The sequence below is a fragment of the Artibeus jamaicensis genome, unplaced genomic scaffold (genome assembly GCF_021234435.1).
Source record: "Artibeus jamaicensis isolate MK-2021 breed Jamaican fruit bat unplaced genomic scaffold, CSHL_Jam_final contig_233, whole genome shotgun sequence".
Taxonomy (NCBI): Eukaryota; Metazoa; Chordata; class Mammalia; order Chiroptera; family Phyllostomidae; genus Artibeus; species Artibeus jamaicensis.
The window spans coordinates 21,124,965-21,149,079 of NW_026521486.1; the positions used below are offsets into that span (position 1 = coordinate 21,124,965).

A 24,115-nucleotide genomic window follows, 5' to 3' on the forward strand; every position below is an offset into this window, starting at 1 on the left:
CTGTACTCTCTCTGGTCCCACTGCATTGCCCCAGTTCACTTCTCTTTGCTTCTCACCTGAACCACTCAACAGCCTCCTAGCTGGTCTCCGCTCAGCCCTCAGCTCGCCTTTCATCTGCTGCTTCCCTCACAGCACCAGACTGCGGGTCCCCAGGTACAACACCTCAACTTCCCTCCTAATTCACCAAAACTCTGAGCCAAGGCCTGGACATGCAAACAACCATCATTACCCTTAAGAAGACAACTGCCTTCCCCTCCTGCCCTCCCCCACTCAACTAAAGGTAGGGATTGAACTGAACCACACAGCCCTTAACCTTTCAGTGGCCCCTCACCTCAAAATGCAAAGTGTAGGACCAGGAGGCTCCTCTGCACCATACCCCACCTTTACCTTCCCATACACCTCCCCACACTGTGAGCTCCAGCCCAGACCCCGGGCAGACCCAGTTCCAGGCTCTACCCAAGATTCCCTGGGTCTGCAACGACTTTCCCTGTGGTTCTGCAGCTTCCAAGTCTGAGTCAGAGGCCCCTCCTTTTAACTCATTTAACCTTCCCGCCACATCTATCTATTTATCTCTCCCTCTTCCCGCCCCGCCCCCCCACACACACAGCACCCAGATCCCCTCCAGCGGTCCAGCTGCCTGAATCGCTACCCAAGTGGACTCAGTTCCTGGAGAGGAAAAACAGGTGCAACTCCTTCCTGCTCCTAATAATGGCCCTCATAAGTAGATAGTGAAAAAATGTTTTTGAATAAATAACTCAATGAGACTAATCTAACAAGGAAAATAAACAGCCAAATAAGAGCTACAAAGTGCTAGGAAAAAAATAAGAAAAACACAACAAATGCTGGTGCGTCAAATCTTGAGTTATGCTCTTTTTGCTTGTTGTTATTTTCTGACCTTCTGCAATGAATAGGTTTTGCTTTTGTAACAAAAATGAACACTTAAGGTAACTTCATTTTGAAAAAAAAATACGAAGGGGTTTTGGAACTTCCAAAGAAGGAGGAATCTCCTTTCTAGTGAGAAACTGGAAAGAAAGTCCGTCCCAAGGGCAAGAGAGGGCGATGTGCAGCAGAGGCAGGAACAGAAGCCCAGCTACAAACTCTCTCTGCCCCTCTCGGGGCACCTAAACCGCAAGCCCAGGAAGTGTCCCGGGCTGCCCCACCTCCTGCCATATTCATTGATGGACATTTGAGAATTACTTCCATAAACCACCGGACTATCTTCTCCCACCTGGACTACAAGCTTCTAATTCCCCCTACTCCGCATGAGGTGCCAGATACGAGTGTCCTCAGTGAGTGTTTTCAAGGAGCCGCCCCGAGAGAAATAAAGCCTGACTGCTTCTCTCCAGATCGAGGCCAAAACCAGAAGTGCCCTCATGGCGCGGCCGGCCGGCTCGGGGTGGCGAGCCGACCCGGGAAAGTTCTCCCAAAGTAGAGGGCTCGGGCGGGAAGGCCCGAATCTCCCGGGTGAGGACCGGAGAGGTGAGGCTTGAGTCTCAGGTACAAGCCGCCTGGGGTGGCGGTGTGCAGAGACCCCGGGTCAGTTGGCTGGGAGGAAACAGAGAGCACAGCGGAGGGAGGGAAAGGCCCGTAGCGCTCAGGGCTGGCCGAGCCGGAGACAATGGGGGAAAGAGACAAGGGCGGGGCTGGAGGGCCGCGGGAGCCGGGATCCCCGGAACCTGGGCGGGGGCGGGGCAGGTGGGGCCCGGGCGGGGGCCGGGGGCGGGGTCTGGGGGCGGAGTCCGCGGCACTTGCGCGCCGCCGCCCGCCGCGCGCTGGAAGGATTGGTGCTTTTTAAAAGTGCAACCCGGAGGCCAGCCCGCAGCCGCCCGCTCCTCAGTCCCCTCCTGGTCCTGCGTGTCCCGGCCGCGCGCCTCCGTCCCACCTCAGTGCAGCTCAGGCCAGTCCAGCCCTCGCCATGCCGGTCAAAGGAGGCACCAAGTGCATCAAATACCTGCTCTTCGGCTTTAACTTCATCTTCTGGGTGAGTGAGCGCCACAGCCGCGCGCTCCTCTCCCGGGCAGCCCGCCCGCCCCGGGGACCCTGCCCGCGGTCGAGGCGGCGGTAACTGGCACTGCCCGCCCGGGGGGCTCGGAGCAGAGGAGAAAGGGCGCTGCTCCGCCGAGTCCGAAGACGGGCGGGGCGGGCACGTTCTTGGGGGGCTCGCCGAAGCCCCGCAGGCTAGGGGACGCGGGGGGCCCCGGTGCGCTGGGGCGTGAAGGCTGTGGGCTGGGGTTTCCGTCCGCCCCTCCGAGTGGAGGGTGTGGAGGGAAAGGCGGCGGGGCGAAGCGGAGGCCCTTCGTTCCTGGGCGCTTCAGACCCCGGCCGGAGGGGACCTAGGCGGGCAGTGCTGTTCCCGACTGGGGGGAGTCTCGCAAGTGGGGGGGGCGGAGAAGGGGAGAATGCAGGCGCTCTGAGGGTCTTAGGTGCCCGGGGAAGCTCCGCCGAGAGGTTTTGGCACTTTCACACCGGAGAGGAAGGGGCGCGCGGGCCGTGCGTGGCCCGGACCCCGTCCCCAAGTTGGAGTCGGGGGCCCTCCGCACTCGAAGGGGAACCTTCCCCGGCCCTCTTCCCCCTATTCTTTCAAACTTTGGTTCTAAGCCACCGTGAGAAAGTCCGAGGTCCTTCCAAATTACCTGAAAGACTAGCTTGTCTTGATATTTTCCCCCCAAGGGCGATAAGTATCTGGACTGGGGAGAATTCTGGGAGAGTTGGGGAGAGGAGGGGCAGGTTCCCCGTGAGCGCTTCTAGTGGGAAGAGTGTGTTTCTCCGTTTCCGGGAGAGATCAGGTACTGGCCCCAGGGCCCGCAGCCTCGGGCCCTTGCCCGCCTGCCCACCGAGTGGCGAGGTGGGGCCACCGGGAGCGCACTTTCACGGCGGGGGGGCGGGGCGGGCGGGGGCGGACACCGGGCCCGCGGCTCCAGGACTCCCGCTGCTGGCAGCGCTCTACACTGTGTGACAGGGAAGCCCGGGGAGGCAGTAGAAAAGGGGAGTGCCGCCTTGACACCTTCCCTTGGGGGTCTGAGGGACCACCCAGAGACAGAAGCAAGGACTAGGGGACCTTTGTGCTCTGGCTCTGAGGGCCACGTCCCCTGCACACGGATGGACAGTATTTGCAGTCAGGAAGGAGGTTGGGAAGGAAGTTCCTTTCCAAGAGAGATGGATGTAAGAACAGGGGCATGCCACTAGAGGCTGGTAACAAAAAAATGTACTTGTTCCCTTGAAGCTGGTCACTGGAGTCCCCATGAACCTGGGGCAGACCTGATATTTAATTCTCTCTCTGGAGCTGACCAGCAAAGAGACTGGACTCCCCTGGCGAGAGTCGCCACACCTAATACTTGCACTTGTGTGGATGGCACATAGGTGTGCCCCTGCCCAACCCTTGGCCAGCTTTAAGGACGTCCTCCTGTGGTGGGCACCTCCCCTTCTTGGCGTTCCCAGCAGCCAGCCAGCCAGCTGCCAGGCTTGCTCCCTCCTCTCAGCAACTCCCGGCACCAGAAAAGTGTCAGAAGGCGAGCTGGCCCCACCTCTGTCCTTTGGAGAGTTTTCCTCTGCCCTCCCTAACACAGCCTGTCCCCTGCTGGTCTGTTGGTTCTCTCTCAGCCGACCGTCTAGGCTGCATCAGAGACTGGGGGGGCCTCTGACCACCAGTGCGTCCTCACACCCCCTCTGTTCAGTAGCACACGCGGGGGCCTGATGGGAGGCTCCCAGTGCCACTCCAGTATCCGCTCAGCCTCTTCCTGTCTCCAACCTGCCACCCCATCCACACTTAGAGCTGCCCCTGCCTGGGCTAGGTGCTGCCGGTCAGCCGTGTCCTCTGAAACAGAAATGATTCACTTTGGGAGTGTTTGGGTTTAGAGCTAGGAATGGCTTTAGATGTTATTCATTCCAGCCCTCTTATTTACAGTGAGAAAGCAGAGAGCCAGAGAGGGGCCATATGCCCAGGACCACAGCAAGAGAGCCAATACCACAACCCCTTGTCCCTTACTCTAGTCCTGTCTGCCGTCTCCATCGCAAAACCAACAGGGGGCCTGGTAATGGGCTGGTATAGGCAGTAAGCAGTAGCTACATTTTTCTGAATTAATTATTGTCTGATAGTATCAGGGTCCCTATAGCAATGATGGAATAATGGAATAGTACGATTTGCTGGTAAAGCATTTAACAGTCTTGCAAGTCCAAGCCCTCAGGCTACATAGCCAGAAAAGAAAGCATTATTCCCATTTTACTGATGACCAGGAAAACTAGTACCCAGAAAGGTTAAATGACTTATCCAGGGTCATGTGGCAAAATGCCCCTCCCCCCCCAAAAAAAAGGTTGAGAAGGAAAACATTTCACTGGTGTCAGTGGTGAACTCAAGCTGTAGGTGGAGAACCAAGGCTAGGGCCAGGTCAGGAACCTGTGTCCCCCAAACCCTAGTCCTGCACTGAAATGGCTCAGTTCCTACCCCACATCTCCCTCTGCCCCTTTGTTCACTGCCTTTCACCGCCTACCCCCACTCACTGATGGAAACAGCAAGGGACTTCTCTTTCCTAAGAAATGGTGTTGCCTTGGACCTGACGGAGGCTTCTTAGAATCAGAGGCAAAGACCTATATGGGAATTCAGAGAGTAGGGGATAGTCCAGCTGTGTCCCCAGCGCACTTGGAAGTCTTTTGTGCTCCAGCCCCTTCGCCACTGCCTAAAGCAATAGGGCATTCCCACAAGGCCCGAAGGGAAGTCGGGAAATGGGATGTACAGTGAACACGAAGGCTGGTCCTCGGAGCTTGGCTTCATTTGACCTTTACCTCCGGAGCCTGATTCTTATGTCTGTTTCCTGTTAACCTTACGGTCTCCCCCCCTGCTCCCCCTGAGTGAGGTCTCTCTGTCTGGGGTTGCTGCATTCATCACCCTCAGCCAGCTTGGTGGTACAGCTGAGTGGTCTGAGCAGCAGCTCTGGATTGGATTTATGCATCACCAGATGTGGCTGGTGCCAGCCCCGTGGGGGCGGGAGGGGGGTGAGAGAATGTACTTGATGCACTTAGTACTGGATGCAGAGTAAACTTCCTGTAGTATTGTTGTGCACCAGTTGAAAATAGGTTGAGGGAGTGGAGCGGTGGGGAGCAATTCCCTAAAATGTGTGGAAGTGCAGACCACAGGTTACTCAGTAGCGCATTCCCAATCCACAGGCATTCTTCCAGCTCTGGATTGGGCACTGACTCCATTTCATGTGTGGCTACAAGTTTGGGAGGCAGCTCCGCTCTAAAAATAAAACTGCATGGCCGTTTCTGGGTCTGGGCAGGGTGTCGACTAGTTGGAGGGAGGGCAAAGCCCCTCCCACCCAACCTGCTGCTTCTCCCAGAAACTGTTGCTTTTACCAGGGGCCTGAGCAAGCAGCTGGGGCTGTTGAGTAAAATGGCTTCCTGATTTTGGCAGCCGGACAGCCCGAGCGCTGGAACAGCCAGCTGTGTTTGTACTGAGGCTGGCAGCTCTGGGGCGAGGTGAGGTGAGGCCAGGTGAGCGCATCTCCTAAGGAAAATCTGACCTCTCCCCTGCCCGCAATCTGGATGGCGTTCCCCCACTTTTTCACAATAGTTGTCTTACTCTCCTGATTTTTTGGGGGGGCGTTGATGGGGAGGATTCCTCTACACACATGCTCTGCCCCTTTCTTTTCAAAGTGGCCCATGGGCACCATTCCAGACCTTACTCTTGTATACTCAAAGGAAGGAGCTGCTAGTTAAGACCTGCACTCGGAAGGGCTTTGATAACAGCCCTGTTGAGGGCCATTCCTGCCAGAGCAGAGCACCCCCTTTGCAGTCAGCGCTTCTCTGTCACAGACCTCACAGAGCCCCGTTCTCGAGTCTTCCTTTTGTGTTGAATGTGAATCTGGCCTCTTACACACAGGGCTGTGTGTCATGTATTTGATTTGCCTCTTTTTTTCCTGTTGGATTTCATGCCATGAGGAGGTATGGCTTTGGGAATTGGTCACACAGTCTGGAACTTAATGATACCTTTGACTTACAAAAGCATCTTTTTTCTAAAGAACACAAGCCTTGATGGGCTTTCTCAGGTGTGTCTGGCTCTGAGGGTAAAGGACCTGAGATCCCAGTTTCTGTGGCTTCCGTGGTCCCGCTGCCTCGCTGGGGCTGTAGGTTCCAAGTCCACCTTTGTTGAGTTGGGGACAAGAGAGTGAAGCTGTTCAGGAAGTTGCATATTTAGGTTCCGTGTTCCTCCTCCCCCTGTGTTGGGGTCAGGGGGACTTTCTGTGGACCTGCTGGGTCTCTTCAACCAAAGTCCTGAAGAATGATCTTTACCTCCTACGGAAGAGCCACAACGCCATTGTTTGGGGGTTGAAAATCTGGGTGAGAGCCTATTGGACCCATGTTCTCAACTCCCCAGAGCTGTTCTTTGCAACTGAAGGAACTCAGGAGACCAAAAGGGCCAATCTTAATACACTTTTTAAGTTTATGGTTTTGAAGTCGGACTGCAGATTCCTTGCTTGGTTTCATCCTGTGGAAAAAGTAATGCTGGTCCAGGGACATTTTCATTTTCCATCAAGTGATGGCATGCAGCTGTGGAAAGCAGTATCCCGTCTCCAGATGAGATAATTTTATAATAATTACATTCATCCGGTAATTCCTCCCCTCGCCCCAACCCCCCACCCCCCCCAGAAAAAAACTTAGTGCTGGGCCGTTTTTAAATACTGTATTTAGACATCCTAGACTGGTGGATCTTAACGTTTTTAGGGAATTCCACGCACTCACTGGCACCTGCCTCCAATTATACCCATTTCTTTGCTTTTTTTCTGGAGGCTCGTGGACTTCGGTTATGAACGCCTCATGTTGGGCTCTCTCCCCTGGTTTCCAGACAAGCCCTGCTCCGTGTTGAATCCCGCGTTTCTGCCGTGAGGAGCCGGTCGGCCTCGCCACTCACTGGGGTTGCTTGGTGGTGTAATCGGAGGACTCTGGGGAGGGCATTAGGCAGTCCTGAGTGCCCCTGGCAATCCAGGGCAGCCAAGACTGGGGAGCCCGCTTCCCCAACCATTTTGCTCTGACTCTCTGCTTAATCATTGCCCAAGGAGTGGCTTTGACTCTCAGTTAATTTAACGAGTGTTTGCATTTCTAGTCCACATGAAGAATCCAACTTTATGAGCTTCCAGCCAAGTTCTGGTTCCTCGGTCAGGGTTTCCCATAGTGTGGGTGAACTGTCTTTGTTCAGGAGGAGTGCAGCTCTGTCTCTCCCTCCCCCTCCTTCCCACGAAATGGAGGCTCAGAGCCTCGTCCCTGAGGACTTTGGAAAGGAGGAGTATCCCCAGGGGGTCGTCTGGGGACTTGGACTCCTGAGGAGATGACAGGCAGCCTGGTTAAATAGCAAGGAAAGATGAACCTGTAACTTGGGAGAGGCCATATTTATTTGATTCTAGAGAGGTTTGAGGACTACTGGCTTGGAGAAAAATCAGAAATTTGGGATTTTAGGGTCCTTCTTGTTCAGTCCTCTCACCAAACATTGCCCAGGGCAGCAGAAACAGTGGCTTGTGCTGGCTCTATTAAGAAAGTAACCATACAAAACTCACCCAACATTCATCAAGGTTCCAGTGAACACCTCAGGCCCAGGCAGGCTAATGGCCCTTGACCTCTACCAAGCCGCTGCCTCCAAAGGGCTCAGGAGGCAGCCCCTTGCTTATCCTCCAGTCTGAGCTGCATGTTCGTGTCCAAGTGCAGAATATAACACATGGATCACAGCAGAAAGTCCTTGACTGGGGGTTAAAAGTATGGTAAAGTAAACCAGACTGTTCTGCTGAATGCCAAACAAATTCCTATAGCATTTTAGTGTTAATTTGTCTTTAAATCTACATTGATTGAATCGATGGCATAAAAAGTGGTAAAATTGATTTGTTAAAGCTTTAAATGAAAAGATCAGTGAAGTCATACTTAGTTGTGAACTTGTTGCTTTTCAAGTAATTAAAAGTTTGGTGTTTTTAAGAGAGAGTTTTCTATAGACTGAGTGTGTCTCCCCAAAATTCATGTGTGAAATCTTACCTTTGGAGAGGATTGGGTCATGAGGATGGAACCCTCGTGAGCAGAATTAGTGCCCTTAGAAGAAGAGGCCCCAGAGAGCGCGCTCTTTCCTTCTGCCGTGTGTGATTACAGCAAGAAGATAGCCCTCTGTGAACCAGGAAGCTATTCCTCACCAGATACCAAATCTGCTGGCACCTTGATCTTGGACTCCCCAGCTTCTAGACCTATGAAAAAGAAATTATTGTCATTTGTAAGCCACCCAGTCTTTGGTACTTGGTTACAGTAGCTCAATTGGACCGAGACGTCTTTATTCACAGGCTCAAATCAGAATCACCTCTTCCCTTGTAGGTGAGCAATCGCAATGTGCCAGTTTGCCTGCGCACCTCACACCAGTGCCCCTCACACCAGTGCCCCCCCCCCTGCTTGGTGGCAAGCCCCCTCGGCAGCCCTGCTCCTGAGAAGCTCTGCTCTCCCGGAGCAGAGTGTGCACTCCAGAGGCAGGAAACCCTTCCTGTGGAGTGTCTTCCTCCTTCTCACCCCAGTGCAACATGAACGACCTGCTTCTTGCAATGTGGGACTGTGGATCCCAGTGTCACACTCAAACTTTTTAAAGCTTCCTTTCTACGTCCTGGGGAAATCTACTCATACTCTGCTCTCCCCCCTCCAACAAGTTATGGCCCTAAGACTAGATAGCATCTGATTTCTCGCAGACCAGAAAACTCATTTCAAATGGGAATTAAATTACCTCGAATAATTTAGGGAGGGACTCTGAGCAATACAGGAAGCTGGCCTTATCCTTATGTTGTAGGTACCTCCCAGGATCCCAGGCCCAGACCCGCAGTGATGTTGTGTCATTCCCTTAACTGGCAGGATGGTGCTGCGTGGACAGGGCAGCAGCTGGGTCCCACCTTGGGGTCATTCCTATAGGGGACATAGGGACAGTGGCCACTTGATGGACCACAGCCTCACCTGTGGACACTCCCCACAGTGGCCAGTGGGCAGCTGCAGCAGCGTCTGCATTTGTCAGGCCTGCAGTAGTACTGAAGTGAGGACGAGAAGGCTGTCTCCGAGACTGATGCTTGTGTCCATGCTGACTTCCTGGCCAGTGCAGCAAGGATGTGGCAAAGCTCTTAGCAGAGGCCAGCAAGAGAAGGTGCAGGCGCTCTCTCTAGATCCTGTCCACCTGGGGCTCTGCCAGCGCGAGGCCAGGTTCAGATTGCACCTGCGGGCCACATGGCTTTGCAGGTGCCTTCCTGTCAGAAAGTAGGCCTTCTGCTCTTCTTGCAGGTGGGCTATCATGGGACCTGTAAGAATAGACGGGCACTTTTAATATGGGATCAGATGTGCCTGTGGGGGAGAAAAGACACAAGTGAAACAATTAGGTTCTGAAATTCACAAAATGGATCAAAAAGACAAACAGTTTAGCAAAATGATTGAAAATTTGGGCTTTGCACTCGAACTATTTGGGGTTCAAGTTCTAACTCGGCCACTTATTTGCCAAGTGATCTCAGAGAAGCTGCTTAACTTCTGTGCTCAAGTTTCCTCGTCTAAAAACGTGGAAGTTAATGTTACCTACCTGGTGGGTCTGTTGTAGAACTTAAACAATACAGAAGAAGTGCTTTGAATGGAATGTGGGACATAGCAAATATTGGGGTGCTTGCTATCTAATAATTAAGAGACCCAAAGTGAAAGCAGGGATAGGGCAGGTCATAAGTTAGAGCAATTTGGGAACCGTGACTCTTGACCTCTTGCTGGCTTGGTACTCAGAATGACCTATGATGGGGGAGGAGGGCCATTTGCCAATCCATGCACCACGTGGCATTGCTTATAATGGGTAAAAAGGGGGCATCTTCCACTACTCAGGGCTATGCGGGCGACTGGTAACCCATTCCGTGGTCGGAATGAGAACCAGCTGGTCCACGGGGCTAAGGTGCACAAGCAAGAGTGTGTGTGTGGCCGCAGGACATCTCAGGGAGGCATATGCAATGGAAACAAATGAGTTTAAAGCAAAACATCCCCAAACCTCCACATGGGATAATTTTGGTTAAGATCAAAATGCCTACTTTTAGCAGCAAACGGATTTATGGGCTGGCTAGTATATACTACATGTCTGGCAAGCAGACGATGGAAACTTGAAATGAGATTTCTTGCTTAGAAATGAGGTTACCTTGGGCGCAGGCCTTCCTTCCCAATCCCTCAGCCCCAAGCTACTTAACACCAGCACATTATATTAGCCGAAGGTTTTCTCCTCTTAGGCAGAATAAGGGCTCTGGGATTTAATTAAATTATTGATTTGAGAGAGAGAGAGAGAGAAAAACACGAATTTGTTGTTCCACCCATTCATGCATTCATTGGCTGGCTCTTGTGTGTGCCCTGACCAAAGATCAACCTTGGCACATCAGGACGGTGCTCTGAACAACTGAGCTGCCCGGCCAGGGCCAAGGGCTCTGTCTTTTAAGTGAGGCTGACTTTGTTCTTGGAATGGAGGATTTCTCAACACTTGAACTTATTCAGACCAGGTCGCCCCCTAATTTCCATAAAAGTATGCTGAGAAAAAGTTTACAAGGCCCTTCATCCTCTGCCACACGCCAGAGAGGAGACCACTCTACCTCCCTTTCACCGGGGATGAGGCACGTGGGACAAAAGGAGACAGCTGACAGCTAAGTCACTCCAGACCTGCTCTGCCACCCTGGGCAAGTTGGTTTCCCTCTCTGAGCCTGTTTTCCTCATCTCAAACTGGGATGGTCATAATGACCTCGAAGGGTGTCAGGAACTCCCACCAGCACTTTTAGGTTCAGAAGGGGTTGTCGCAGCCTCACAGGTGGGCCCGTCCTGTCCCTGGGAACTCTCTCACTTGCTCCCACAGGGAATGTGCCCATTATCGCTGCACCAGCCTGAGCCCAGGCTTAAACACTCAAACACAACTGCTCAGAAGGGCCAGGCATAGGGAGAAGATGGCACCCACAGGCTGTAGCTATTGAGCCTCCATCACCGCTCCCTCCAGGGGGCCCCAGGGGCCCTAGAATCCCCAGAAAAGGAGGCTGCACAGGGGCAGGCTGAGTGTGTGCTTAGGATGCCAGCAATGCAGGCGAGCCCAAGCAATTGTGGGGCAAGTAACCACTTTTTTGAACTTGTGTATACTAATTTTATAATTTTGATTTTTTTATGTTGAATTATATAGGTGGTAAGGTGCGTGACATAATCTTCTCAGTGTGCAGGGTGCTAATCTGGCCACAGAGGCAGGAGTTGGCTTCCCCAAAGACCTGGCTTCTGGCTTCTCAAGGATGGTTGGATTTTTTGTTGTTGTCAACCTCCCAGGTGGGCTGCCATGATGTGGAAGAGAGCAACATGTATGTAGTAACACACATGCACAACATGTAGTAACACACACATGGTGACCGTCAGGGGAGGGGGAAGTTGACTCTTTAGAAGTGGAGATTTCCAGCAGTGGATTGGTGACCTTAAGCCTCACTTTCCCTATTTGGACAGTAAAGGCAATAACAGAACCAAAGTCTCAGGGTCATTAGGAGATGTTTAAGGTAAAGCTGTTATTGTGATGCTCAGATGTCAGCTTCCGCAGCTGCCGTGGAGTTGTTATAATAACACTCTCAAAATTTTCCAGAGATCAGGGTTGTCCTAAACCTTCACACTCATCCATAGCTTACTGCTCCAGCTCTGTAAAGCTGCATTGCCCAGGATTGCTCAAAGCTGCAGTGTTACCACTAGGCTTTCTTCCTTTTAGAAGATGAATTAGCAGGCTTGTCTTTCTGTCTGCCTACAAAATGCCCATTTCAAAGGCTTCCCCGGTCTGGGAAAGGTGGGCGAGCAGAGGGACTGGTTTTGCACTTTGCTGAAAATGGCCCTATAAGGCTGCCCAGCGGGTAGAGGCTTCTTTTTGGAGTCTAACTGGGAATTTAACAACAGGAATCACAAGAAGAAATCTATTCTGCTTCCAAACCCAGAAGGGTGGGTGGCCTTAGCACCTCTCCTCCAACTCACTTGTGTTTTTGAAAGGTGATAGATCACTGGCTGGTGTGGCTGAGTGAATTGGGTGACAGTCTGCAAACCCAAAGGGTTGCCAGTTCAATTCCTAGTCAGGGCACATGCCTGAATTGCCAGCCAGGTCCCCAGTAGGGGGTGTGCAAGAGACAACCACACATCAATGTTTCTTTCCCTCTCTTCCTCCCTCTCTTCCCCTCTCTAAAATAAATAAATAAAATATTTTTTTAAGGGGGAAAGAGATGGATCCTTTTTATCTAGAACTTTCTTGACACCATGAAGCACACCCCAGAGGAAGGCAGAGCCAAAGTCACTATTGCTTGTGTGGACACCATGGGAAGAAAAGAAAGGAAGGGAGAGCTAGCCCTTAGGGGTGCCCTGACCCTGGGACCCAATGACTGTGGGCTTGAGACCACCACCTCTCCAGGAGTCAAAAGAGGAAGAGAGAGAAACCTCAAGGAGCTCATGGTCAGTGTCCTCCTTGCCACTTGGCCTTCCCCTCGGCTGGGGCTGGGGCCCTGAATCTGAGCCACCTAGTTGCAGCAGGCAGATTAAGCTTTAGGTCAGCATGTTGCCAAATTCGACATGTCCAGACCACACTTCTTTTCTCAAGAACAGTTCTTTGGCTTTCCCATTCTTCCCCTTCACCAGGCAGCACAGCTCGCGGCTCAGTGCCGGGAAGAGGGCCCTGCTGCACGGGCCACCGCCCACCCTGGGCTGCGCCTCCTGCTGCCTGGGCCGTTTCCAGCGAATTGTTGTTGCTCAACCTCTCAGAGCCTGTTTCATCTACAAAATAAGAGGGACGAGAGGATTAAATGAGATAATAGACAGAAATCACCTCCTACAATGTGGGACACGCAGAGATAAGAATTGCTACTATTATTATGTTGCTTATTTTCCTTTCCCCAGCTTCTGGAGGGGCTTGCTAATGGGCAAAAAGGCTGCCAGGAGTCAGGTTCACAGCAAAGCTAAATAACCTTCAACATCATTGATCAGCGGCCTCTGCATGTATTCTTTAAAATTTACTTACTTATTTTTTTATTTACTTATTTTCTTAAATTTAGGATGGTTTGAGGAAGAATCTACTTGCATACATAGCCTGGCCTAAGGAGAACACAGGGGCAGAAACCAGGGTGAAGTTTTCCTAAGGGTATCCTGCTTCAGACGCAGCAGGAGGCATTTTAGCTCTTGGGGAGGAGCATTCGCAGGGCTGAACTTGTGCAGGGAATGTGCTTTTGAAAGCCAGATGCAGGTTTTAACTTGAACAATTTACTATGACTTCCCAGCTCAGTGGGTTCAAGGTGGCGTTGTCCCTCCAGTGTCTGTCTTGTTTCCTCCCTGCTTAGCTGTCCTGTGTCCTCCCCTCAATACTCTCTGTGCAGCAGGTCAAGAGGGTCCTTAGGCTGAGTCCCCAGGTGCAGCCGGTGGAGGGGGGGTCAGTGGGGGTCAGTGGTGGAGGGGGCATTTGAGCCTCGCTCTCCAGCTTCCACAGTGTGAAGTGAAACTGTGAGATTCTGCTCCCTGCTGGGTGGAGCCTGTGGTCTTCTCCCCGACACACACAGAGGAACCTTGAGCCCAGAGAAAGCTCACGCACACGCACAGGCTCACCATGGCTGTATCCCTTCCCTGCTGGCATTTAGGAAACTGGCCTCTGGCTGCAGAACCCCCAGCGAGAGATTTGCCACGTCTGCCCTATGGGTTCAGCATTTATACGAAGCCCTAGAGCAGTGGTTGTCAAAGCACCAGAATCTTCTGGGGCACTTGTTAAAACACAGATGGCCGAGCCCCACCCCAGTCACCTTTCTCACTGACTGAGTTCCCAGGTGCTGCTGCAGCAGCTGGTCTGGAGACCGCACAGGACAAGCACTGGCCTAGAAAAAAGTTTCCCAGTGGCCTTTGAGGATACCAGCTTCTGTAGATTTGGACACTGCCCCCAGATGGGGAGCTCAGTAGAAGCCCCAAGAGCAGAGGTTGCCTAGAGGAGCAAAGTGGCCCCCAGGACGCTCACGCTCACTGGGGGCCTTGCTCTCCAGAACTGTGATTCCTGGGCTTTTCAGCTCATCTCTAATAGATAGCACTGAAGTCAGTGATATCCCTGGTTGATTTCCTTACATTTTGCTGTGAACTAACAGTTTACTGAAATCTTTAATGAAAGCAAACCATGTTGGTTTTTGCTGCTGAGCAGAGTGACATTTGGTTTTGGTGGTGGTTTTACCGCAGTGGGAATGGATAAGGGGGCTCCGAGACCCCCGTTCCTGCCCAAGCAGCTTTGCCCTTCCGAAGACAATGGCGCCGGCCTTCACTGAGAGCTGGGGGAGGAAACCACTACAGGACAGGATTAGGAGAGGCAGTGGGGCTCGGGCGCCTGTTTGTTCTTGCTGGCAGTGCCAGGACCAGCCTCCTGACCGTGAATCAGCCCATCCGAGGCTTGGCATTCAGTGGTGAGCCAGGGTTGCCATGGGGACGGGTGAGGCCCGGAGCCCACAGGTCTGGGTGGCCTGACTTGTTTTTAACTGTTGAAGCCTGTGTGAACACAGAGGCCCTTATCTCCACTTCTGAGGCTTCCCTAAAGCACGATGACTGGTCTTTCGGGCCCCAGAAAAGGCTGGTGGGGGAAACTGCATCCTCGGGGTTCAGTCTCCTGCTGATTTCCTAGGCACAGTGGGCAACCATGTCAAGAGGTCTGCAAAGTCCAGCACATTAAAAAGCAAAACAAAACAAAAGCCAGGCTGATGCGTATCAGCCTTCTTACCAGAGGGCGGGAGGAAACAGAGAAGTAAAATGCCCTGCCCCTCTGTGGTCGGCTCCTTTAATGACCCCTTTCGGCAGCGTTGACACTCCCACAGAAGGCAGCCTGAGATGCAGGGACGGACAGAGGCGTCCAGTCTTGGGCAACAGTCTCCCTTTAACCTCCCTTCCCCACTTCTCTGTGGCTGTTCCCATCTGGTCCTAGCGGAGCTCCAGAGGCAGAGTACGGGTGTGAAGAAGGTAAATGTGGCCACCTCCCCCAACACACACACGGCACTCACTGAGGCTCACAGAAACCAGAAAATAGAACCCCAGTGTCCTCACTCGCCTCGCTCCTGCCCGGCCACCCCCTCAGATCACAGGAGGACACGCAGCCGGCGTCCGCCAAGTGCCATGAATCGCCCACTGTCGTCTCGTGTCTTTCTCAAGGGTCATTGTCGCTGTTGTTGTTGCTACTCTTTTCCCTACAGAATGTGTCTGGCTGTAGCACGTCAGCATTTTGGGAGTGATGTATATGCATCGCCCCATTTAGCATTCACCTTCTGCCTAGGTCAAAGGCAGGACAGGTATCAGACAATTTTTTTTTAAACAAATGAGAACACTGAGGTTCAAAGAAGCCAAAGAAAGTGTGTAGTGCCGTACAGCTCCTAGGTGGTAGGGCCAGAATTAGACTGGAGTCCACACCCTTCAGCTAGTCCAGCCCTCCTTGGTGGGGTTACGCAAGGAATTGCCTGGGCGTGCAGACTCCCCCAGGGTGGGGCAGAGACGGTGCGTGTTTTGAATTCCCTCCGGGGGATTCCCACATTGGCCCTGTGCAAACCAGGCCCCGGGTGACACAGGCATGCAGGTGACAGGTAACAGAGACAAGGCCTCCTGCTTCCTGCTCACCGTTCTTTCTGTGATGCCACCTGCCCCTTACTGAAGACTTTTGTGCCACCTCTTTGACCCCAGTCTCACCAAAGTAACCAGATAGCCATTGTGTTCTAGGAGGACAATGGGACGTTAAAAAAGAAAGGGCTCCCTAAACCTTCCCTAAGCCTATTCTGTCACCACTGCCCACCTCCAGGGACAGATGTGACCACAAGGCTGAGGTCAGCCTCAGAGAGAAACCACTGTGGACAATGATCCGCTCTCCACTTTCTGGGATAGCCGGAAGAGAAAGCAAGAATGAGTATTTTGTCCTTAAAAAAAATGTGACCGGTCAGGTCATATTACAGAAGAAAAAAGGGACCTCAGGGACGGGGTGGGGGGTGTCTCACCAAGACCACCCAGTTTATTTGCTGTGAAAGGAATTTTCACTGGAGTGGGACTTGTCCCACAGACAGACGTGGTGCTTCCCGCCTGAGGGATGGGGTACCCTCCCCCGGCACACAGAAACGGCCTCCTCATCTTTCCCCCAATAGGGCCGCCTCTCCTAAACAGCTCCTCAGGTTCTAACTGGAACCAGTTCTGCAAACTTGGCCCACGGTCCAGAGCAGCCAGGTGCCCTACGCGGCATCACTCTTTGATTCGTTTTCAATCCTCCTTTGGAGCCGGGGCCGTTTCCTTTAACTCCAGGTGTCTGTTTAAGTGTAAGGTTCCTGGGCCTGTTGCTATAGCGAGACTGCCATGTGACTCACCGAAATCCTGAGCTGTGCGTGGGTGCTGTTAGTGCGCTGTGTTTATGGTGGTGAGAGAGGAGAGCAGGAAACTGTTTGCCGTGGGCCTAAGCTTAGGGAAGTAGTGCCGCGTTTCTTGTCCCCTGAAGTTGACATAAGCCCCAGGTGACAGGGTTACCTGTGTTGTCTGCTCATCAGAAATCTGAGTGTTTACCTGAACCCCCGTGGGGGGCTGAGGACAACGGTTCATGAACTCGTAGACTCTTATGTTCAAAAGTCTGTACTGGACTTGTCCCTCTATGTCATTGGGACACTCACTACATAACCCCGCGGGTTTTTCTCAGTATTTTCTGTGGGCTGACTTTTCTTGTGCGATATCAGAAGGTGGATCTGGATGAAAAGCCAGGTGGGAAAAGAGGCTTGTCCAAGGGGGGAGGACCAGGAGAGGAAATTCGGGTGGGTTTCAGAGATTCTCTTGTATTGAAGCAATCATTTATTTGCGTAATAATTATTTACTAATGACTGTTTTATCCAAAGTATGGATGGGGCAGGAGAGCAATGAGTAAGGAGTGGCCCTGCCCTCGAGGAGCGTAGCTCTGGTTAGAGACACGAGACTGGCACACACGTGGGGGGAAGGGAGGGCGGGAGGATGCTGGAGGGAACAGGTGTGGAGCCCGTAGGACCGCACTGCCCTGGGCGGAGACTGGGGAGGTCTTGGTGGGGAAACAACGGCCCCGGTGGCCAGGGCTGCGTTCCAGGAGGAGGAGGAGACCCTGAGCGACCCCACCCGTGGGGTAGGCGAGGAGGACGCAGGGGTGAATGGTGCCATGCGCTGAGGGATCAGAAAACGTGAAGACGGCGTTGTCGCAGCCTTTCAGAGTGAAGTTGGAGGAAGAGGGGTTCTGTTTTCCGTTTGTTTTAGGACACACGGACCTGCCCGTGTGTGTTGGCAAAGGATGAAACAGTGGCGGAGCTCAGAGGCAGGAGAGAGGGGGGCTGACGGAGCCGGTTCTGGAAAGAGACAGGAAGCCATGAAAGAGAGGCCCCGTCTTTGGTTCGCAGGCCGGCACACAATCCACTGAGCCACACCAGCCAGGGCTTTCCTCGTGTTCCATATACTTTTAGTTTTAGAAAAGTTTTAGATGTGCAGAAAAGTTGCAGAAGCCCTGGCTGGTGTGGCTAGTTGGTGGGGCCTCGTCCCATATACCAAAAGGTCACTGGTTCAATTCCCGGACAGGGCACGTGCCTGGGTTGCAGGTTTGGTCCCCAGTTGGGGTGCCTGTGGAAGGGAGCTGATCGATGTTTCTCACGTCAATGTTTCTCTCCCTCGCTTTCTCCTTCCCTTCTCCTCCCTCTACATTTTTTTTTATTGCAAAGATAGTACAGGGCTCCCTTACATCCCCAGCAGTGCCCCCTGTTGTTACCGTCCTCCGTCGCCATGGCGCAGTTGTCACAGCCAAGAAACCAGCTGTTAACTAGACTTCCTCGGCTCCACCGGTTTTTCCAGTCGTCCCACCTCCACGACACTGTGACAGTTGGCGTGTCTCCCTCTTCTCCTCTGGTCTATGCCAGTTTCTGTCTCTCCTTGTTTTTCATGACCTTGACCATGTTGAGAAGTTCCGGTCAATATGTTGTAGGACATCCTCGGTTTGGTTTCTGTTGTGCCGTTCTCATGGCCCATCTTCTGAGAAGTAAATGAATTCTTTGAAGAAATGAAGACATTTCCAATAAAACAATGGGGGAGAAAACGACCTTTTTCTCCCTGTGCTGTGGAGGAGACTGTTTCTGGCCCAAAGGCAAAGAAGTTTTTCTCAACAAAACCAGCAGGTTTCCCTTTGGCTGCAACTGGAAATGAGAGGTAACCAGGCAGGACAGGGCCTGGCTCTGGGGGTAGAGACACCGGACGTTTGACTTCCATCTGTCCAGACCAGTTGGTGGCCTCGGACAGGTCTCTGTCCCCTTTCCAGGGTTCTGTGAGCAGGGAATTGTCTAACTGAGCATCCGCCTCAAACCAGCAGCTCCAACGATGGTGGGCAACGGTGAGACAGGAGCCATGGCGACCGTATGGCCGACGTTCCTGCCACATGGCAGTTATTAACCTGAGAGGAAACCGTCAACTTCTAGGCTCCCCAGACCCAGTTTTCTTATTTTATGGAGTCCCTTAGTCATTGACTAGATATACCCCTCTTTTGAAGGTCAGAGTTCTCTTTGGTTCTTGCCGGTCCCTTCCCATTTGGTTTCTTCTACTGTTCACGTACCGGTAGCCGGGGGCAAGAGCAGGTGGGGGGCTGGGGAGCCTCTCTGTGCCACACCAAAAAGTAGTTCTCCGAGGAAGTTCTCTGAACTCCTTAGATAGTGCTGCCCGTACAACCGGGGAAGCCATTATCGGTGGTGCCAATTATACCCATTTTGTGGCCCCGTGATGCTCCCGACCGTGATGACCCAACCAACTGAAGCAATTTCTTTAATAGCATTACAGAAAATGAGGCAGTTAATGGCTTACACAGCATCTCCTCAGGCCAATCAACTCAGTAATCCAATCAAAAACATTCTCAGGGCTCATTCCTCTGTGATTTTGGTGAAGCAACCCCTCCCAGTCCTGCCTCTGACCACCCTTTCTCTACTCTTCGAGTGAAGTTTCACAGATGAGACTGAGATCTGTTACCACATTTTTCCATTTGTTTGGCGCCAGCTGCTTTTCCTTCCCCAATTCTGCAAAGTGTTCTGGCTTTGACAGCCAAGCGGCGTAATGTGAGGTTCAGGACGGGTGCAGACGTGCAGGACTCCAGTTCCTGTGTCTGGCCTTGGTCCTGTCCAGGGTGAGAACTGAAGTCTTTCCCTTTCTGGTTCCAGTGCCCCGGAAAATGTCCTTCTTGCCACCTTTCCATGTAGACCAGATATATGACTGGACTTCTGCAGATTGGCTCAGCATCCTTAACGTTATGAAAGTGGGAGGGGCCTTCTCGTTGGAGGTTTACTGTTTACGAAAGAGCCCTGTCACCTTCCAAGCAGGGAGGGCATCACTCCCAAGGAGACCCAGCTCCTGCCCATGAGAAGCTTCTGGGCACACTGCAGCCTTTCCACCATCTTTAGTCCTGTTGGATGGGGCTGTTTTTATTCTTTTCCTGATGACTGGTTTAGGGCTTTCCTGGCAGAGGAAGGGGTGGGGTGGGTGAGTAACTTTATCAACTGGGAGAGCAAAATGCCCTGCAGATAATTCTTTGATAAGCACCAGCCTAGAGCAGAAAGGACAAGAAGGAACACTGCCTCTCTCAGGTCCCAGGTGCCCTCAGCAACAGTGACAAGAGGAGGACGAGAGGGAGGGCTGGGGAGAAGGCCTGGGCCAAGTGCTCACCAAGGTTAGAACTGCCTCCCAGGGTCTGGGAAGCGCCAGCCTGCAGGGTTCTCGGGTTGGTGCTTTGGAGCCCACAAGGAGGCCAGCAGCCCGTCCTCCATTTTCCAGGGGTCCGATTGGGCCTCCATGTGTTGGGGTCAGGGGAAAGGGGAAGCATCACCTAGGCCAGGGTCTGCCCACCATGGAGTCAGTACCCATTAGGCCCCAGCTGGTGTGGCGCAGTTGGTTGGAGCATCATCCTGTAGATCAAAAGTCACAGGTTCGATCCCCAGTCAGGGCCCATGCCCAGGTTGTAGGTTGATCCCCAGTCAGGATGAGTACGAGAAGGCAACAACTAATGTTTGTTTCACATCAGTAGTTGTGTGTGTGTGTGTGTGTGTGTGTGTGTGTGTCAATCTCTCTCCCTTCCCCTGTCTCTAAAAGCAATGAAAAGATGTCCTCCAATGAGGATTAAAAAAAAAAAAAAAGAACCCACTTGGTACTTAGTGTTTGCTCATCCAGTACCCAGCATATGGGGATGTCCCAGGTGGGCCCCACCGTGTCCCTGCTCTAATGGTGGTGCTCCTGAGTCAGGAGAACCCAGCCTAAACCAGAGTGTCCAGTTGGGAATGGGGGGCTTGTAATCCCCACGGAGCCATGTCCGCTGTCATTGCCTCGGGCCCGGAGACCCTCCACATTTGCTTGAACCCAAAGCTCTCTGGTTTGTTGGAACTCTAAGATTCCTGCGCCTTCACGGCCAGCATCGTGAGTTTTTCTTTTCTGCACTGTCCAACCACGGGGCATGTCGTATTGTGTCATTCTTACTGGTGTTCGGTGATGCTGACCTTAAGATAAGGACGGCATCTTAGTTTGGGAAGGTGCCGACTGACTCTCCAAGGGGGTAGGAGTGCAGTTATTCTCACCATCACTTCTAATACTTGCAATATACAATCTTATTTTTAGCCACCCCTAATTAAGCAAGGGTGGGCCACATCTCACTATTCCTGGTTTACAGATGGGAAAACCAAAGCAGGAGAACTCTGAGCCAGGAATTCCAGCCCCTCAATGGGGAAACACACCAGGGCAGTGTTCACTTCTGCGTGTGTAGGCGAGGTTTGGACGACACAGGCGGAGGTCTCGGGTCGCCCTTTCCACTGTTGCCATTTTTCCTCTCTACCCAACACATCCAAATCCACTGTGCAGTCATGGGGAAAAGGAGGAGAGCAAAGAAGCTTGGAAAGAGAGGCCTGTCCACACCACCGGGCTACCCCAGCTCCTCCAGCAGAGAACCAAGCTTCCTGAAGAGCAGGGCGCTGACGTAGAACGTCTCTGTTGCAAAGAGTGGGCCAGCGAAACCTGGTGCCTGGGCGTTGGCCCAGAGCCCGCCCCCTCATGCGTCCAGCTGGCCACTACACTGCAGCCTGACTCACTCCCCAGCAAGCCCTGGTACGAGAGTGAGAGAGGGAGCTCAGCTGGCCCTGGGGGTGGGAGGAGGGCTTGGCAGGAGGCCACCTCCGCAGGCATCTAGCTCCACAGAGCCAGGCCAGGATTTGGCACCTCAGTTTGGCTCTTTTTGGGGAAAGTCTGCCCTTTATGCTCCAGTATCTCAACTTGCCCACCTATGAAATGGGATTTTCATAGGGTTGGAAGATTACTTGGAGGTTTCTTGTCTGATGCTTATAAGGATCACTCGTGAGGAAGCAGGCACCTAAAACCTGGAATGGGGCAGGTCGGCTTGTAAGGCCACCCTGCGTGGAAAGGGAAAGGACCCAATGTGAACAGCCTAGGGGGACTCTGAGGTCTGGCGAGGAATCGCAGGTGCCCTCATTGGTGCATGGACATGCCCTTTGAGTGACTTTTTTTACTGTGCGGTATATACACATAGTAGTGCATGAAACGTGAACAGTTTAAAGAATAACTATGCAGTGAGTATCTATGTCCCTGCCACCCAAGTCAGAAGCTAGGATATTGCCAGTGCCCCAGACCCTGGCCCCACAACATGCTCCTCCCTTGTGAGAAGTCCCTCCCTCCCACCACAGGTCACCACCACTTGACTTTATAATAATCACTTCTTTTTTCATCTGTATACACCCCTAAATAGTACAATAATATTTAACTCTATGGAATCATGTTGAATGTGTTCTTGTGGTTCTTTTTAACATCTTTCAATTTGTTTAACATTTTGAGATGCACTCATAGTATTGCACATTGCTACAGTCCATTCATTTTTCACTGCTGTATAATATTCCTTTGTCCATAAAGTAACCCATTCTGCTGCTGTGCTGCTGGTGCACGATTATTTATTCCCAGCTTACTGATATTTTTAGTAAATGGATGGATCCCCCACTCCCATCCCCACACTGGCTGCTGCTACTACAGATACATGGGTGAGGGACAGAGCCTGAGTGTAGACTCACCTGCAGCTCTTGGGGACTGTGCCCTCCCTGGCAGCCAGGATTAATGCCAACATCCTATATTCCTTGCAGCTTACTGGGATTGCAGTCCTTGCCATTGGACTATGGCTCCGATTCGACTCTCAGACCAAGAGCATCTTCGAGCAAGAAAATTCTCATTCCAGCTTCTACACAGGTGAGCATGGGAAGCTTGGTACTTCCTCCGACTGTGGAGACGCCATGTTGACCCAGGGGTGTGGGCTTGGGAAAGACGTTTGTTTGCTCTGGCCACACTGGCCAGTCATGTCCCTCCCAAGCCTTGCCTTTGTGTAGTTGTGCCCATGAATTTGCACTTGTCTGATGTGGTTTCTTTTTTCATGCTGACTAAGCCTGGCCTTTGGGCTTTTCTATGATGTGAAGTTGGCCACCAAAGTCGCTGCCACTGTTGAGGGCGTCAGCGCCTCCGTTCTCGTCATCCCTGATCCCCTCTTCATTTCACGTCTTCTCAGGCTCACTCATCTCCTGAGTTCAAAAAACTTTGTCCTGGGGAATCCACAGTGCGAAGACAAGGAGGGGTGTTTAGATAGGGGCTCTGAGACCCCAAAGACCTTTCCCCTGGATAGTGACAGTGAAGTCAGTAAGGGAGACCAGCAGAGACGCCAGCCCTCCGGCCCCCTGGGCCTGGTGCCGGTGTAACTGCCGAGCGCTTGTGCCCCAGGGAAAAGATTCCCAGAGTGAGCAAGAACAGACTTGGGCAGCAGGTTGCTCTGCACGCACAGGCTTCACCGCAGCACTGTTTCCACGGCATTCTGTCACTTCTCGCTGCTGCGTCCCCACATAAACACCTCTGCGGGACCGGTGGCAGCCCCGAGGCCTGCCCCGCGCCGACGGCCGGTCAGTTTTGGGGACAGCGCACTGAGCCTATGGCTCTCCTTTCTTCCTGGTGTGGGGACGGGAAACATTTCATTTGCGAGAAACAAAAGCAGCCCCCTATTTTTAGGCTGGTGCTGTCATGTCATCAGGCTCAAAGTTGAAGTTTGGTCATTTCCTTCCCGCCCACCCAAGAAGTTATTTTTGAGAAAAGATGTAGAAAACAGTCTGAGGGACTTATCGCCCCGGCCTTCAGGAAGACCGCCGTGGCTGCCCGCGCACAGCCCCCTCCGCCTCCAGACAGGCCCGGCCCACTTGATTACATGGCACCCGGACTTGTGGACTTCTGCCCTGCTTTTATTATTTTTGTTGTCGTCAGTTGGGGTTTTTTTAGGGTGTGCCTCCCTATTGTGAGAAAAAAAAAAGCGAGGGAAAGAAAAACACAATGCGTTTTTGTTTTAAACGGCGCGCAGGGTTTTTAGGGAGTGGGTCGCCATAGCGCCCTGACTTGTGTCGGCAACAGCTTGCTTTCTGTGAGTCTGTGGTGCCCCGGAATGCCGCCCTGCCCAGCCGGAGGGACTGGAGCAGCGGGGGCAGGAGGGCGGGGCGGGCGCCGAGGGGAGAACATGAGCCGTCCTCACCCTGTCCTCTCCTGTCCGCACAGCAGGGAGCAGGGAATCCTCTTTGGGGAAGGCAGGGAGAGCAGATGTGCTGGAAGAATGTGGAAGCCGGGGTGCCCCTCGCAGGCAGGTCACCCGTGGGAGAGCCCCTGGGCATCTCCCATTGTTCTCTGCAGGGGGCCTGGCTCCATTGCTGTCCCCAGAGCCCCTCTCTGGGTGTCATTCACTGTCTCACACACTGTGTTCTATAATGGGATCCCGGTAACTCTCTAAGGTACATGGAATGATTGCCATCTCATTGAAGACACTAAGGCCTAGAAAGGGAGACAGCCTGTCTAAGCGCATACCCATCAAAAGGCAGCACTGGGATTTGAACCCAGTCCTGTGGAAGTTGACTCTTGTATGACCTGTGCTAGATTGTGGGTGGGTCTCCCCTATGCAGGAATAGAAAATAGCTACACTGACTGGGTGTTCCCCAGGAGTCAGGGCAGGGCGGGGCTCTTTTGGTCTTTGACTTTGCCCAAATTGTAGTTTCAGGGGAGAAACCCCAAGTATTGGTGGCCC

The 24,115-nt window shown here is 52.7% G+C and overlaps 1 protein-coding gene across 1 annotated transcript in view; it reads left to right on the forward strand.

Moving 5' to 3' along the window:
* The first annotated feature begins 1,768 nt into the window (after positions 1 to 1,768).
* Positions 1,769 to 24,115, forward strand: part of CD9 (CD9 molecule) — a 31,580-nt gene continuing 9,233 nt past the window's right edge. The window contains exons 1-2 of the mRNA XM_037160687.2: positions 1,769 to 1,981; positions 22,155 to 22,257. Coding sequence (XP_037016582.2) covers positions 1,916 to 1,981; positions 22,155 to 22,257 — 169 coding nt within the window. The 5' untranslated portion in view covers positions 1,769 to 1,915. The remainder of the gene's footprint in view (positions 1,982 to 22,154; positions 22,258 to 24,115) is intronic.